Source organism: Palaemon carinicauda, chromosome 39 (assembly GCF_036898095.1).
Source record: "Palaemon carinicauda isolate YSFRI2023 chromosome 39, ASM3689809v2, whole genome shotgun sequence".
Classification (NCBI taxonomy): Eukaryota; Metazoa; Arthropoda; class Malacostraca; order Decapoda; family Palaemonidae; genus Palaemon; species Palaemon carinicauda.
In genome coordinates, this window is record NC_090763.1 from 20906666 (window position 1) to 20923975 (window position 17310).

The 17310-nt window shown below is 41.6% G+C and overlaps 1 protein-coding gene across 3 annotated transcripts in view; it reads right to left on the reverse strand.

The window, feature by feature from the left end:
* Window positions 1-17310, reverse strand: part of LOC137631063 (uncharacterized) — a 307769-nt gene that overhangs the window by 248246 nt on the left and 42213 nt on the right. For all 3 annotated transcript variants that reach the window (XR_011041845.1, XR_011041844.1, XM_068362666.1), the window contains exons 12-14: window positions 10018-10199; window positions 8725-8851; window positions 7337-8468 (exon numbers count right to left, since the gene is read on the reverse strand). Coding sequence is in view for 1 of the 3 variants with exons in the window: in XM_068362666.1 (XP_068218767.1) it covers window positions 7337-8468; window positions 8725-8851; window positions 10018-10199 (1441 nt within the window). In the remaining 2 variants the exon portion in view is untranslated. The remainder of the gene's footprint in view (window positions 1-7336; window positions 8469-8724; window positions 8852-10017; window positions 10200-17310) is intronic.

The window sequence follows — 17310 nt, forward strand, 5'->3', positions numbered from 1 at the left end:
CATTTAAAAATTTTAATCACTGGGACCAACACTGTTACCAACACCCAGTCAGGATTTTTGCCATCACAGTAACGTCCCAAGTATATTACTTTTGTAATAGTTTTGTAATTCCTTACAACCATACTAGATCAAATAAAAATCAGTCGGTTACAAGTTATCTGTTACTGGAGATTTTTTTGTCAAGAGAGCAACGCAACCCATTTAGAGACAAGGTGTAACTGGTGGAAAACCCCACCATTCACTCAAGGCAGAAATTATAAAGGCTAGAAAGCAAGATGGAAGAAATACAGTGGGAATAAAGATAAAGCAGACAGTAAAAAAAGTGGATACAGCTAGGTGGGCAGGAGATACTGAAAACTCTCTTAGGTAATGTCTACAGGCCTCTCCAGGAAGTGCACGAATGGTATTATTCTGCTACACGATATAGAGTAATTGGCATAGGTATCTAATCTCTGTGAAATATTTGTTGATAGATGCAATTTAACCAGAGAGCTTTCCTTGTAATAACTCAGCCTATGATTGTCACGATATCACTAAAGTATAAAGATCTGTTACTCTTATCAAAACTGAATTTATAAACATGCCACATTTAATAACTAAAAGGGTGATTACTCGACAATGCAGTATAATACTAGAAAGTTATACTAATTATACAACTGTGAAAATACAGTAGCTTCATCTCCAGCTGACTGTTGGTGATCTTTCTGATAGAAAAAAAAACTTATTACAATCTTCAAAATGTGCAAGTGATTTTGTTTTCAATAAAAATGTTATTTTCATTAGTAAAATAAATTTTTGAATATACTTACCCGGTGATCATATAGCTGTCAGCTCTGCTGCCCGACAGAAAAACCTAAGGACGAAATACGCCAGCGATCGCTATACAGGTGGGGGTGTAAATCGACAGCGCCATCTGTCGAGCAGGTACTCAAGTACTCGATGTCAACACAGAACCAATTTTCTCCTCGGCCCACTGGGTCTCTATTGGGGAGGAAGGGTGGGTCCTTTAATTTATGATCACCGGGTAAGTATATTCAAAAATTTATTTTACTAATGAAAATAACATTTTTCAATATTAAACTTACCCGGTGATCATATAGCTGATTCACACCCAGGGGGGTGGGTAGAGACCAGCATATATGTTAACATTAAGAGCTAAGTATTTCGTATTTCATTTTAGCAGTTATTCAAAATAACAAACATAAAATTAATAAGTACCTGGTAAGGAAGTCGACTTGAACAATTACTCTGCCTTTTTTAAGTACGTCTTCCTTACTGAGCCTCGCGATCCTCATAGGATGCTGAGCGACTCCTAGGAGCTGAAGTATGAAGGGTTGCAACCCATACTAAAGGACCTCATCAAAACCTCTAATCTAGGCGCTTCTCAAGAAAGAATTTGACCACCCGCCAAATCAACCAGGATGCGAAAGGCTTCTTAGCCTTCCGGACAACCCAAAAACAACAATAAAAAGCATTTCAAGAGAAAGATTAAAAAGGTTATGGGATTAGGGGAATGTAGTGGTTGAGCCCTCACCCACTACTGCACTCGCTGCTACGAATGGTCCCAGGGTGTAGCAGTTCTCGTAAAGAGACTGGACATCTTTAAGGTAAAATGATGCGAACACTGACTTGCTTCTCCAATAGGTTGCATCCATTACACTCTGCAGAGATCTGTTTTGTTTGAAGGCCACTGAAGTTGCGACAGCTCTAACTTCATGTGTCCTTACCTTCAGCAAAGCATGGTCCTCCTCATTCAGATGGGAATGAGCTTCTCGAATTAAAAGTCTGATATAATAAGAAACTGCATTCTTCGACATTGGTAAAGAAGGTCTCTTAATGGCGCACCATAAAGCTTCTGATTGTCCACGTAATGGCTTAGTCCGTTTCAAATAGTACTTAAGAGCCCTTACCGGGCATAGTACTCTTTCTTGTTCATTTCCAACCAAATTAGCAAGGCTTGGAATATCGAACGATTTGGGCCAAGGACGAGAAGGAAGTTCGTTTTTGGCTAAAAAACCAAGCTGTAAGGAACATGTAGCCGTTTCAGATGTAAATCCAATGTTCCTGCTGAAGGCGTGTATCTCACTGACTCTTTTAGCTGTTGCTAAGCAGACGAGGAAAAGAGTTTTCAAAGTGAGATCTTTTAAAGAGGCTGATTGAAGTGGTTCGAACCTTGCTGACATAAGGAATCTTAGTACCACGTCTAAGTTCCAACCTGGTGTGGCCAACCGACGCTCCTTCGAGGTCTCAAAAGACTTAAGGAGGTCCTGTAGATCTTTGTTGTTGGAAAGATCTAAGCCTCTGTGACGGAAGACTGCTGCCAACATGCTTCTGTAACCCTTGATCGTGGGAGCTGAAAGGGATCTTTCCTTCCTTAGGTATAAAAGGAAGTCAGCTATCTGAGTTACAGAGGTACTGGTTGAGGATACTGATTTAGACTTGCACCAGCTTCGGAAGACTTCCCACTTCGACTGGTAGACTTTGAGAGTGGATGTCCTCCTAGCTCTAGCAATCGCTCTGGCTGCCTCCTTCGAAAAGCCTCTAGCTCTCGAGTGTCTTTCGATAGTCTGAAGGCAGTCAGACGAAGAGCGTGGAGGTTTGGGTGTACCTTCTTTACATGCGGCTGACGCAGAAGGTCCACTCTTAGAGGAAGTGTTCTGGGAACGTCTACTAGCCATTGCAGTACCTCGGTGAACCATTCTCTCGCGGGCCAGAGGGGAGCAACCAACGTCAACCTTGTCCCTTCGTGAGAGGCGAACTTCTGCAGTACTCTGTTGACAATCTTGAACGGGGGGAACGCATAAAGGTCTAGATGGGACCAATCCAGAAGAAAGGCATCTATGTGAACTGCTGCTGGGTCCGGAATCGGTGAACAATAAATTGGGAGCCTCTTGGTCATCGAGGTTGCGAACAGATCTATGGTGGGCTGGCCCCACAATGCCCATAGTCTGTTGCATACATTCTTGTGAAGGGTCCACTCTGTTGGGATGATTTGACCCTTCCGGCTGAGGCGGTCTGCCATGACATTCATGTCGCCTTGAATGAACCTCGTTACTAGGGATATGTTTCGATCTCTTGACCAGGTGAGGAGGTCCCTTGCGATCTCGTACAACGTCATCGAATGAGTCCCTCCTTGCTTGGAGATGTACGCCAAGGCTGTGGTGTTGTCGGAGTTCACCTCCACCACCTTGCCTAGAAGGAGGGACTTGAAGCTTCTCAAGGCCAGATGAACTGCCAGTAGCTCCTTGCAGTTGATGTGCAACTCGCTTTGAACTGCATTCCACGTGCCCGAGCATTCCCGACCGTCCAATGTCGCACCCCAGCCCGTGTCCGATGCGTTCGAGAAGAGAAGGTGGTCGGGGGTCTGAACAGCCAGTGGCAGACCCTCCCTGAGGAGAATGTTGTTCTTCCACCAAGTCAGTGACGACTTCATCTTCTCGGAAATAGGAACCGAGACCGCTTCTAGCGTCTTGTCCTTTCTCCAGTGAGCAGCTAAGTGAAATTGAAGGGGGCGAAGGTGGAGTCTCCCTAACGCGATGAACTGGTCCAGTGATGAAAGCGTCCCTATCAGACTCATCCACTGTCTGACTGAACATCGGTCCTTCTTCAGCATGGACTGGATGCATTCTTGGGCTTGACTGATTCTGGGGGCCGACGGAAAAGCCCGAAAAGCTTGACTCTGAATCTCCATTCCTAGGTAGACTATAGTTTGGGATGGGACGAGTTGGGACTTTTCTATATTGACCAGGAGACCCAATTCCTTGGTCAGATCTAGAGTCCACTGTAGATTCTCCAGACAGCGACGACTTGACGCAGCTCTTAAAAGCCAGTCGTCCAAATAGAGGGAGGCTCTGATGTTTGCTAAATGCAGGAATTTGGCAATATTCCTCATCAGTTTGGTAAAAACTAGAGGTGCCGTGCTTAGGCCAAAGCACAGGGCTTGGAACTGGTATACAACATTCCCGAAAACGAACCTTAGAAAAGGTTGGGAATCTGGGTGGATGGGGACGTGAAAGTAAGCGTCCTTTAGGTCTAACGAGACCATCCAGTCTTCCTTCCTGACCGATGCTAGAACCGACTTTGTCGTCTCCATGGTGAACGTCTGCTTTGTGACAAAGACATTCAGAGCACTGACGTCTAGCACCGGTCTCCACCCTCCTGTCTTCTTCGGCACTAAGAAGAGGCGGTTGTAGAAGCCCGGGGATTGATGGTCCCGGACTATGACTACCGCTCCCTTTTGTAGTAAGAGAGAGACCTCTTGCTGTAAAGCTAGTCTCTTGTCCTCCTCTCTGTACCTGGGAGAGAGGTCGATGGGAGTTGTTGCTAGAGGGGCCTTGCGCAAGAATGGAATCTTGTACCCCTCCCTGAGTAACTTCACAGACTGTGCGTCTGCGCCCCTGTTCTCCCAGGCCTGCCAGTAGTTCTTGAGCCTGGCTCCCACTGCTGTCTGAAGAAGGTGGCAGTCAGACTCTGCCTCTAGATGACTTGGAACCCTTCTTCTTGCTCCCACGTTGACTTCCGGCACGAGCACCTCCTCTGCTGGAGGCTCTGCCACGAAAGGGCGGAATGAACCTTGACGCTGGAGTGTCCATCCTGGGTCTAGGCACGGAGGGCAAAGGGGTGGCTTTGCGTGCGGATGACGCCACCAGGTCATGGGTGTCTTTCTGGATCAAGGAGGCAGCAATCTCCTTGATCAACTCTTCAGGGAAGAGACACTTCGAGAGTGGAGCAAACATAAGCTCCGACTTTTGACATGGGGTGACTCCAGCTGACAAGAAGGAGCAAAGGTGATCCCGCTTCTTGAGGACCCCAGACACGAAAGAAGCCGCAAGCTTACTAGAACCATCCCGTATGGCTTTGTCCATGCAGGACATGATGAGCATGGAAGTTTCCTTATCAGAAGGGTAGGTCTTCCTGCTCAACGCTCCCAAACACCAGTCCAAGAAGTTAAAGACTTCGAATGCACGGAAAACTCCCTTCATAAGATGGTCCATATCCGAAGGAGTCCAGCAAATCTTGGAGCGTCTCATAGCCAGCCTGCGGGGAGAGTCTACCAGACTTGAGAAGTCGCCCTGGGCAGAGGCAGGAACTCCCAAGCCGAGAACTTCTCCCGTGGCATACCAGACGCTAGCTCTGGAAGCAAGCTTGACCGGGGGAAACATGAAGGATGTCTTCCCAAGTTGCTTCTTGGACTGCAACCACTCTCCCAGTACCCTTAAAGCTCTCTTGGACGAGCGAGCGAGTACGAGCTTCGTAAAGGCAGGTGCTGCTGACTGCATGCCTAAAGCGAACTCAGAGGGAGGCGAGCGTGGTGCTGCAGACACAAACTGATCCGGATATAAATCCTTGAACAGCGCAAGCACTTTCCTAAAGTCTAAGGAGGGAGGCGTGGTCTTGGGTTCTTCGATGTCCGAGTGTTGGTCGTCAAGATGTGCAGCTTCGTCATCATCAGAGATACCATCGTCTGAATGTTGAGGAGGAAGAGGCAACGGAGTAGGCTGGACGGCTGAGTCCGGCAGCACGGGTGCATGCGTGGCTGCACTGGACCCAACGTCATGCCACTGTTGGTCAGTCTGAGAACTGGCAACAACCAAAGCTGAGTGGGTGCGCAAAGCGTCTACTCCCGACTGTGGAAGGATAGCGGAGACCACCGTGGGTTGCGGAGGCTGACGCACCGCGTCAAAACACGGCAGCCTAACTCCACCCTCTTGATGTTGTGGTAGCTCACGCACGGCAACGGAGGGTTCCGTGCGTCTGTGAACGTCAGCATGCGTCTGGCAGGGTCGACTGCGCATGGGTGGAGGAGCTCTCACAGCTGGAGTGTGGGAGCAGGCAGCCTCAGCGTCTGCTGGGCGCACAACCGTGGCAGGTTGTAGGCTAACGGGTGCAGCGTCAACCTTCTCAGCACGAAACTCCTGCATAACAGCAGCTAACTGAGTCTGCATAGACTGCAGCAAAGACCACTTAGGGTCTACAAAAGCGGCAACAGACGGAGTTACTGTCCGTTGTGACTGAGGGTCTAAAACAGCGGGTGCGGCAACAGACGGAGTTACTGCCTGTTGCGGTACCACTTTGCCTCTCTTAGGAGGTGTGCAGTCGTCGGAGGACTGCAGCGAGTCCGAACTGACCCAGTGGCTACACCTGGGCCGTTGGACTTGCTCGGAAGGGACCTTACGTTTAAGAGGCCGTGAGACCTTGGTCCATCGTTTCTGTCGAGAAACCTCTTCCGCAGACGAGGAATGAACGGGCTCACTCGTCTTCTTGTGGGTGGGACGATCTAGGAAAGATACGTCCGAAACCACGGAGGGAACGTCTGTCCGCTGATTAAAGCCTGTCGAACCCTTTGGTCGTACGACATTGCTTCTCCCCTGGGCTTGGGAGCTTGCAAGAGGTCCCGGACTGGGAGGACGACAGGCACGAACAGACGCACCCTCATGCGTAACACTGACACTTTTCACTGCACTGACACTCACTTCACTTCCCACTGCACTTTTACCTTTCAACTCCCTGACGTCAGCCATGAGTTGATTGCGGTCATTCGCCAATGACTCGACTCTCTCACCTAGAGCCTGGATGGCACGCATCATATCTGCCATTGAAGGTTGATGAGAGCTAGCAGGGGGGTCGGGTGCAACCACTACAGGGGAAGGAATAGGTTGAGGGGCATGGGGAGAGGAAAAATCAATTGAGCGAGACGAACTCCTCCTGATCCTATCCTTCTCTAGCCTACGTGCATATTTCAGGAATTCTTGAAACCCGAATTCCGAAAGCCCAACGCATTCCTCACATCGATCTTCCAATTGACAGGCTTTACCCCTACAATTGGAACAAACGGTGTGCGGATCGATAGAGGCCTTCGGAAGACGCCTAGAACAGTCCCTAGCGCTACACTTCCTGTACTTGGGGACTTGAGAAGGGTCAGACATCTTGAATTAGTCAAAGGGGGGAATTCAAAATCTATCCAAGTCGTCAACAAATAATCCAAAATCCAAAAAAGAATGCAAGGAAGTATTGAAGATAACTTCTGCACAGCGATAGCTAATAACCAGAAATGAATACTTCACCAAATAACGTGAAAATCAATCCAGAAAACAACAGCGTATTCAATAGGTCTTGCCGGTGGCACGACAGAGAGAAAATTGGTTCTGTGTTGACATCGAGTACTTGAGTACCTGCTCGACAGATGGCGCTGTTGATGTACACCCCCACCTGTATAGCGATCGCTGGCGTATTTCGTCCTTAGGTTTTTCTGTCGGGCAGCAGAGCTGACAGCTATATGATCACCGGGTAAGTTTAATATTGAAAAATATGACCTAATTTATTTTCATGTACTGACCTGTCAATAGCTTCCCGCATGCCTGAGAGGAGAGCTCTTCTGAACCACTCGCATCTCGAGGCAACTACGACCCTGTGAGCCTTCAGCTCCACTCCTTCCCATCCATATTTGGGCTCCAAACCTTCTCCCTCTCGTCGTGGCGAAACATTACTAATGGGAACATGGCTAGTTTCCTTAGCAACAGTTATTTTTCCTAACTTCTCTTTCTGAAATGCTTCTGAACTTGATGACTTCATCAGCTTAATATCTCCAAAACTTTGAGAATCCTTTGATTTCCCTCTCATATGGTCTGTTGATGTATACGATTTTTGGCTATTGTTAAAGACTTGGGGAGAAACATTTTGCGAGTTCTCCAGCTCTTTTCTCTTTTCAAATTCCTTCTTTAATTCTTCTCTTGATATGTCTTCGATTATAGTTGAACAGGTATCAGAATCCTTCTTTGTTTCTTTCACATCATTAGTCTCGTTTTCTAACTTATTACTCTGGGTGTCCCTGTTATCTATAACATCTTCTGCATTAATTTTTTCTAAGCATTTAATCACAGAATTATCAAGCTTGGTTTCTCTACTTAAACACACTGAGTTCCTTAACTTACTTGAAAGACCTATATCAACACTAACTTTATCACAATCAGCTCGTCCTATGCTTTCCAGAATTTCTCTTTTACTCTTTACATTAATAACGCCACACTCATCACCAGCTCGAAAACTCCCTCTGGTTTCACTCTTAGGTATGTTTTCTCCAGATCTACCATCACAGTTCTCATTTCCCTTTGAGTTTCTAAATGCAGACTTCCAGTCAGCAACATAATTTTGGCTGTGTTCTCTATTCTCAAGAACACTACCAGGCACTAAATTATGATCAGAACAAGTCAAAGCATCACAGTCAAGACTATATGCTTGTGATGGCATTACTGCACGAACGGACGGACGATCTAGGCTCAGAGATTTCTTAACTTTACGCACCACAGTTGAAGACATCTTAAGTAAAGGCGGCGTGATGCTCCCACACTTAAGATCACTGGAATCTGCACCAGACTCCCTCAGGAAATCCTTATTCATACCATGATGTGGATCATGCCCTTCCAGAGCATTTAAGTCTTCCTGACTTGAACTTGGAGATGCTTCATCATCTGTGAGAAACACCGAATATCTGAATAATGTGTCTCACTGCTCTGAATTTCAATTGGTAATTATTTTAACAGAATTTATACCACAAGTCCTATACACATATTACATGTAGATGTAAATTGATACTATGTTCATTTATACCATTAACAGACAGTCCCCCTTAAAATTATAGAATAATGAACAAAAATTTCTTAGAATTTTAAGGTTACTTCCCAATCATAAATCAGTAATAACATTTAAGAAGTGTAAATACTATACCTGCAGGTGGGACCACAACAAAGGTCATGTCACTTAGCTCAGGATCATGTAACAAGCGACCAATGTTTATGGCAAGAGGATTGGTACGGGAATCAGGAGGTTCACACACTCTTCTGACCAAACTTAGCTGGAAAATGGAAGTCATTTTAGATCCCACATACAGATAGCATTTGATTATACAACTTCTCAGTCACAGCGCAACTTGCATTAGAGGTAATACTTTCAAATACTTATAAAGAAATATAAGATTTTTTTTACTCCTACTATACATTTATCAAGTGTTTCTAAATTCCTGACTGATCCCCTCATTAAAGCTCCAAACATATCCATGAGCCTGAAAAACTGAAAATACAATTTATGTCAAATGACATCTGTACAGTACTCTTCAAGTCAAATAAAATTCACTCACAGTGAGTGAAATTTTCGTAATGATAATTCCAAGTAACTTTTTCTAATGTGAATAGAAAAGTCTTACACTCATAAAACTACCTAGAGATTTAAAAAATAATTTACTTAATTTCAGATACATACGATTCTCTTTTAAAGATTGTGTATCTGCAGTATATGGGAACACACAAAAACTGCGATGGAGGGTATATGAGTGATATATTTCATCATCATCATCATTATCTCCTCTTAAGCCTATTGACGCAAAGGGCCTCAGTTAGATTTCACTAGTCGTCTCTATCTTCAGCTTTTAAATCAATACTTCTCCATTAATCATCTCCTACTTCACGCTTCAGTCCTCAGCCATGTAGGCCTGGGTCTCCCAAATCTTCTAGTGCCTTATGGGGCTCAATTAAATGTTTGATAAACTAATCTCTCTTGGGGAGTGCAAAGAGCATGACCAAACCATCTCCATCTACCCCTCATCATGATCTCACCCATATATGGCACTTGAGTATTCTCTTATAGCTTCATTTCTAATCCTGTTCTGCCATTTAACTCTCAATATTCTTCTGAGGGCTTTGTTCTCAAATCTATTGGATATCATTTCAATGCCATACCACGACTATGTCCATACAGTAACATCGACCTTACTAAACTAATATATAGCCTGATTTTTATATGTTATTTCAGGCGACTTGATTTCCAAATTTTACTTAACCTTGCCATTGTCTGATTGGCTTTTTTTTTAATCTTTCATTAAATTCCACTCCTAAAGACCCTTTGTTAGCTGTCATAGTTCCCGGAATATATAAATGATTCTACCTCATAAATCCTTTCTCCTTCCAAGGATATTTTTACATGAAAAAAATATATGTATATTTATTAGATTTCAAAAGAACTTACCTTACAAGATTTATCCAAGGGGTCTTCCAGAACCTCAGCATCAACATTTGACAAAGAAATCCTGCCTCTACTGTCATTACTTGAGTTTTCTGGTGAGTTGGAGTCGCAGGGTAACACAGAATCCTCCAGACCCTCTGAATCACCCGGAGAATTTGAATTTGTTGGCGAAACATTAACAAATTCTGCCCAGCATGAAATAATAACAAAAATCAGTTTATTTCCATATTTCAGCCAGCTGCTAAGATTTTATTGTAAATACATGCACTGAACAAAATACACTTAAAAAGCACTTCGGCCGAATTCTTTAGAATAATAAAAAAAAAATCAGTTTATTTACATATTTCAACCAGCTGTTAAGATTTTACCATAAATATAAACACTGAACAAAATACACTTGAAAAGCACTTAGTCCCAATTCTTTATACTACAGGATTTCAATAAATGTAGGGTAACAGAACTATACTCTTATTATTCTTAAAATGGCATATTTGTATTCAAGGCCACATCTTTGGCAGCTGTTGATTAGATGAAATCAGTTTGTCCGAAACCAGTAGTTTTGTGTCGACACATTTTCAAATTTATGAATGTATTATCAAACTGTAGTGTCAGCTCAGTATATTCAGCAAAAAATCAATACTAAATGAACTCAAATTTATCAAAAATTACATAGATGAGTGACAAACTTTGTTGGATAATAAACTACTCCCATCTAAGTTGTACATACATACATATAACAAGGCACTTCCCCCAATCTTGGGGGGTAGCCGACATCAAACAAATGAAACAAAAAAGGGGACGTCTCCTCTCTATGTTCCTCCCAGCCTGACAAGGGACTCAACAGAGTTTGGCTGGTACTGCTAGGGTGGCACAGCCCACCCTCCCACATTATCCACCACAGATGAAGCTTCATAATGCTGAATCCCCTACTGCTGCTACCTCCGTGGTCATCCAAGGCACCGGAGGAAGCAACAGGGCCTACCGGAACTGCGTCACAATCGCTCACCATTCATTCCTATTTCTAGCACGCTTTCTTGCCTCTCTCACATCTATCCTCCTATCACCCAGAGCTTCCTTCACTCTATCCATCAACCCAAACCTTGGCCTTCCTCTTGCACTTCTCCCATCAACTCTTGCATTCATCACCTTCTTTAGCAGACAGCCATTTTCCATTCTCTCAACATGGCCAAACCACCTCAACACATTCATATCCACTCTAGCTGCTAACTCATTTCTTACACCCGTTCTCACCTTCATTACTTCGTTCCTAACTCTATCTACTTGAGATACACCAGCCATACTCCTTAGACACTTCATCTCAAACACATTCAATTTCTGTCTCTCCGTCACTTTCATTCCCCACAACTCCGATCCATACATCACAGTTGGTAAAATCACTTTCTCATACAGAACTCTCTTTACATCCATGCCCAACCCTCTATTTTTTACTACTCCCTTAACTGCCCCCAACACTTTGCATCCTTCATTCACTCTCTGACGTACATCTGCTTCCACTCCACCATTTGCTGCAACAACAGACCCCTAGTACTTGAACTGATCCACCTCCTCAAGTAACTCTCCATTCAACATGACATTCAACCTTGCACCACCTTCCCTTCTCGTACCTCTCATAACCTTACTCTTACCCACATTAACTCTCAACTTCCTTTTCTCACACACCCTTCCACATTCTGTCACAAATCGGCCAAGCTTCTCTTCCGCGTCTGCAACCAGTACAGTATCATCCGCAAACAACAACTGATTTACCTCCCATTCATGGTCATTCTCGTCTACCAGTTTCAATCCTCGTCCAAGCACTCAAGCATTCACCTCTCTCACCACTCCATCAACATACATGTTAAACAACCACGGTGACATCACACATCCCTGTCTCAGTCCCACTCTCACCGGAAACCAATCGGTCACTTTATTTCCTATCCTAACACATGCTTTACTACCTTTGTAGAAAATTTTCACTGCTTGCAACAACCTTCCACCAACTCCATATAATCTCATCACATTCCACATTGCTTCCCTATCAACTCTATCATACGCTTTCTCCAGATCCATAAACGCAACATACACATCCTTACCTTTTGCTTAATATTTCTCACATATCTGCCTAACTGTAAAAATCTGATTCATACAACCCCTACCTCTTCTAAAACCCCCCTGTACTTCTGAGATTGCATTCTCTGTTTTATCCTTAATCCTATTAATCAGTACTCTACCATACACTTTTCCAACTACACTCAACAAACTAATACCTCTTGAATTGAACACTCATGCACATCTCCCTTACCCTTGTATAGTGGTACAATACACGCACAAACCCAATCTAATGGTACCATTGACAACACAAAACACATATTAAACAATCTTACCAACCATTCAAGTACAGTCACACCCCCTTCCTTCAACATCTCAACTCTCACACCATCCATACCAGATGCTTTTCCTACTCTCATTTCATCTAGTGCTCTCCTCACTTCCTCTCTTGTAATCTCTCTCTCATTCTCATCTCCCATCACCACCTCAACACCTGGAACAGCAATTATATCTGCCTCCCTATTATCTTCAACATTCAGCAAACTTTCAAAATACTCCGCCCACCTTTTCCTTGCCTCCTCTCCTTTTAACAACCTTCCATTTTCATCTTTCAATGTCTCTTCAATTCTTGATCCAGACTTCCTTACTTTCTTCACTTCTTACCCAATCCCTGACCCCACCTCAGGTCAGCTTCCCTCTTTGCCTCACTTACCTTTCGCTTTACTTCCACATTTTTCTCTCTATATCTTTCATACTTCTCTACACTATTACTCTGCAGCCATTCTTCAAAAGCCCTCTTTTTCTCTTCCACTTTTACCTTCACTCCTTCGTTCCACCATTCACTGCCCTTTCTCATGCTACCTCCAACAAACTTCTTGCCACACATCACTTGCAATCCCAACAAAATTTTCTTTTACTAACTTCCACTCCTCTTCTAAATTACCAGTTTCTCTTACTTTCACTTCATCATATGCCATTTTCAACTTTTCTTGATATTTACTTTTTACCCCCCCGGTTTTATTAGCTCTTCAACCCTCACTAGCTCCCTTTTACATCCACCTACTCTATTCCCCCACTCTTTTGCTACAACTAATTTTCCTTCCACTAAAAAATTATCAGACATACCGTTAGCCATACCCCTAAATACGTGCACGTCTTTCAATCTTCCTAACATTCTTTTAGTTATCAACACAATCCATTAACGCCCTTTCTACCACTCTTCCATTTGCCACTCTTACCCATGTATACTTGTTATCTTTCTTTTTGAAGAAGCTAGAACTTATCACCATCTCTTGCTCAACACATATCTACCAGTCTCTCACCACTCTCATTTTCACCTGGTACGCCATACTTCCCAATGACACCTTCTACCTCTCCAGTTGTATACAAGGAAAAAGTTCACTATGCATCAATTCTAATGTTTTTGTTGTACCAATGTTTATTACATAATACATCAGTGGTATTATCATGATATTTAAAGGACTTATATAATACAAGTTTGAAGTTGGCAAAGGCACAAAAGCATAATAATAGTAGAAAATCTAGAGTTGCTAGGGTTGTCTTGCAGGAGTTAGAGCCACACAAAAAAAAAGAAGAAATAATTTGATCAGCTCTTTCCTACCGAGTAATCTTATCCCCTTTTTTCAAAATCCCAGCTTCTATCTCATGCTATGGACTTTGTATATTAGTTATCAAGGACATTCAATCGATTAGTCTATATTGCTTATATTTTTATTTTTCAATTATATTTATATTTCATTTACTAGGAATATATTGTATAAAACATCGAAAAGGAGATTGAAAAAATTTATTAAACTGTTTTGTTATTGCCATGCTACTGATATACTGTTTTCTGTACTATATTTGTATTTAATAACCTCAAGTTCAATTTGTCAATTTTTTCCCAATTCAATGTGGCCTTTGTAACATCCTTTAAAGTTTTGAATAACCTATCCCCACAAATGGGAACATTTTAATGCCTTCAATATAATATTACGGTTCTGGATGGTGAGCCTACTGCCCGGCATAAGACGGCCACTGGTCTTAAAATTTTCCTCATCGTTACTTGAAGAATAATCATCGTCTTTTGAGGCACTCAAGCACGTGTGTAGAAACAGATTTTGTGGCGCGGGAGGACAAATGTTAGTGTAGTGGCTGTTCCTTCCACTAGACTTAACACCCGCATACCTCACAAATTTTTTATTATTATTATATGTTCTTATGTTCCTCATCATAAAGGACAGAGGTAGATGGAGAAAGCCGACCAGAAACATCGACCTGACCCCACATAGAAGTGGGAAAAGATGTAGACAAAGAAGAATCAATATTTTAATTCTTAAATTTTCTATAAAAGTTTGATAGTTATTTTAGTGATGATTATGATATAATTAGTGCTCTAAGTAAACAAAATTGATATTTCTGTATTTGGAACATTGTTCCATGCTTCGATGTTTATTCGAAAAACTGATTAAAAATCACACTAAGTTAGTATGTAGGTTCTTATCATTTACAATAATTAGCGAGTATTTATATCACACTCATAATAGCACCTGTCAACTCACTCTGTAGGAGTATATATATAATATAATTGTGTGTATAGAAAACTGATGAATTTGGACAACCTTATGTTCAGCCAATCAGAAGTGACACCGAACTTAGCACATTTGGGCCACCTTAAAAAAATAGAGTACATTAAATTAATCTTTAAGAATCAAAGGATCCCATTACTGACTCAAAAGAGGATATCATGACATCATGAGGATATGTAAAATATGCACTTTCTCAAAGATGAACAACACAGAAGGAACACAAAAATTATTCCTTGCTCTAAGAAAAGGGAGATGGAGTATATAAATTTCAAGTGTAAAAATACCAAAATTTAAAAAAAATCCGTATTCTTCCTAGCTATTAAACCCTATAAATAGGGAGATGTTTTCAAAGCAAGCTGGACAACCGTTGAAATCCCTTAGCAAGTTTGCTGAATGGCAGGTGCTGAGTGCAGGCAAGTAGCAACAGCCCCCTGTTGGGAGAGCCTCACTTTCACCTTTCAGCTCAAGACTGAAAGGAATGGTTGAGGATGGATGTTAACTTTAAAGGACTCAGGTTTGCATAGCTAGGAAAAAACAAACTACTTTAAAAAAATTGTGATTTTGTAGTTAGGGAAAATATAAATTAATTTAAAAATTTGTGACTGTTCCTAAGCAAAATACAAACCATCATCCTTTAAATAGGAAAACTCATTGCTTGATGGGTCAGAAGTCGCCATGGAACCAATTTCTTTTGTTTTTCTTCCCTGGAAATGACCGTCTGTCTGGTCCCATACAAAAGCAAAGAATATGGTACCTGCAACCTCCTATCTGTCTGTCATATAAAGAAGAAGACTGATAGGGCCTAAACTTTTCAAGATGAATTGTAGATGGTCAATTGAAGAAACCCTTCCCCAAACGGATAATCAGTCCAGAATAATATACAGTACCAGTATGATCATCAATTGGTTGGTATAAATTTCAACAAAGTTAAATTTCATCATGGAGGCTTCCACTATGCTAAATTCCACCAAAGTACAATTCCCCCATGGTAAATTTCCCCACAGAGCTTCAACCACATTTTACATAAAATATAGAAATGACAGAAAAATGTAAAATGTAAATTTTGTCTCTGGCAATAAGATAAAAAAATAGGTATACACAACCATTATAAAGTATTGAGATTAATACAATTTATTTGTAATATGAACATTTCAATTCAGACAAATTATGTACAAGCTACTTAAAAATAGCAGTGGGTTTCCCTCTTCAAAATCTTGAACTTTCTTTTTCAATTGTGCCTCAATAATTTGATAGGTCTTTTTATCTTTCTTATTGGATCTCCACGTTGAACGTGAGCAATTTTTGTTTAGTTTATTCCTACCAAATTTTGGTACATAGACATTATTTATGAATGTAAAGCATTGTGAAACCCTATCATCATCATCATCATTATCATCATTATTATTATTATTATTATTATTATTATCATCATCTACAACCACAGTTGGAAAAGCAAGATGCTATAAGCCCAAGGGCTTCAACAGGGAAAAATAGCCCGGTGAGGAAAGGAAATCAGGAAATAAAAAAGCGATGAGAAAAAATTAACAAAAAATTATTCTAAAAACAGTAATATCAAAACAAATATGTTATATGTAAACTATAAAAAGACTTATGTCAGCCTCTTCAACATAAAAACATTTGCTGCAAGTTTGAACTTTTGAAGTTCTACTGATTCAACTACCCAATTAGGAAAATCATTCCACAACTTAGTCACAGATGGAATAAAACTTCTAGAATACTGTGTAGTATTGAGCCTCATGATGGAGAAGGCCTAAGTATTAGAATTAACTGCCTGCCTAGTATTACAAACATGATGGAACTGTCCAGGAAGATCTGAATGTAAAGTTGTTCAATCTTGGCAAGTCCATCAAAGCATAGTCATCCTGCTGTAAAATAAACGCACTCCAGCTCTGCAACCTTTAGAAAAACACTAACAAAGCCATTAAGATTGTTTTTGTGGCATTGTGTGCTTTTCATAAATGTGATTTTCTTCAATGCACAGTTTACATTTGTTCTTCATTGTGATAATGCGGAAGCCATGGTCTAAGGCTTTTAAGTTGAAACTTAGTAGTAAGGTCAACTGTAAGTTACTGCATAGCAATCCAGCAGTTTTAAATGCTTGTACTCTGCTAGAAAATCTCGCAGTTGCTTGTTAAGGCTTGTTAAACTATTATCATTTAATTATTACTGGTTTAAGGACTTATCTATTTCTGTCCGAAAATCTTATAGTTGCTTGATAAGGCTCCTTAAGCTATTGGTATCCAATTATTGCTTGTTTATGAACTTATTTATATCTGTTAGAAAATCATGTAGTTGCTTCTTAAAGCTTGTTTAACTGTTGTTTTCTGATTATTGCTGGTTTATTGATATTTCAACATTTATGTAATATACTAATATAAATATATCATGATACAATATATAGTGTAAATGTACCAAGGAACTTCCCCCAATTTTAGCCAGTAGCTGACAAAAAAACAAAACAAAAAAAAACAAGAGGACTTTTCTTCTCTTTGTTCCTTTCAGCCTGACGAGGGATTCAGCCAAGTTTGGTTGGTACTACTATGGTACCACAGCCCACCCTCCCCTGTTATCCACCACAAATGAAGACTAATATTCTAAATTTCCTATTGCCACTACCTCAGCTGTCACCAAGGTGACC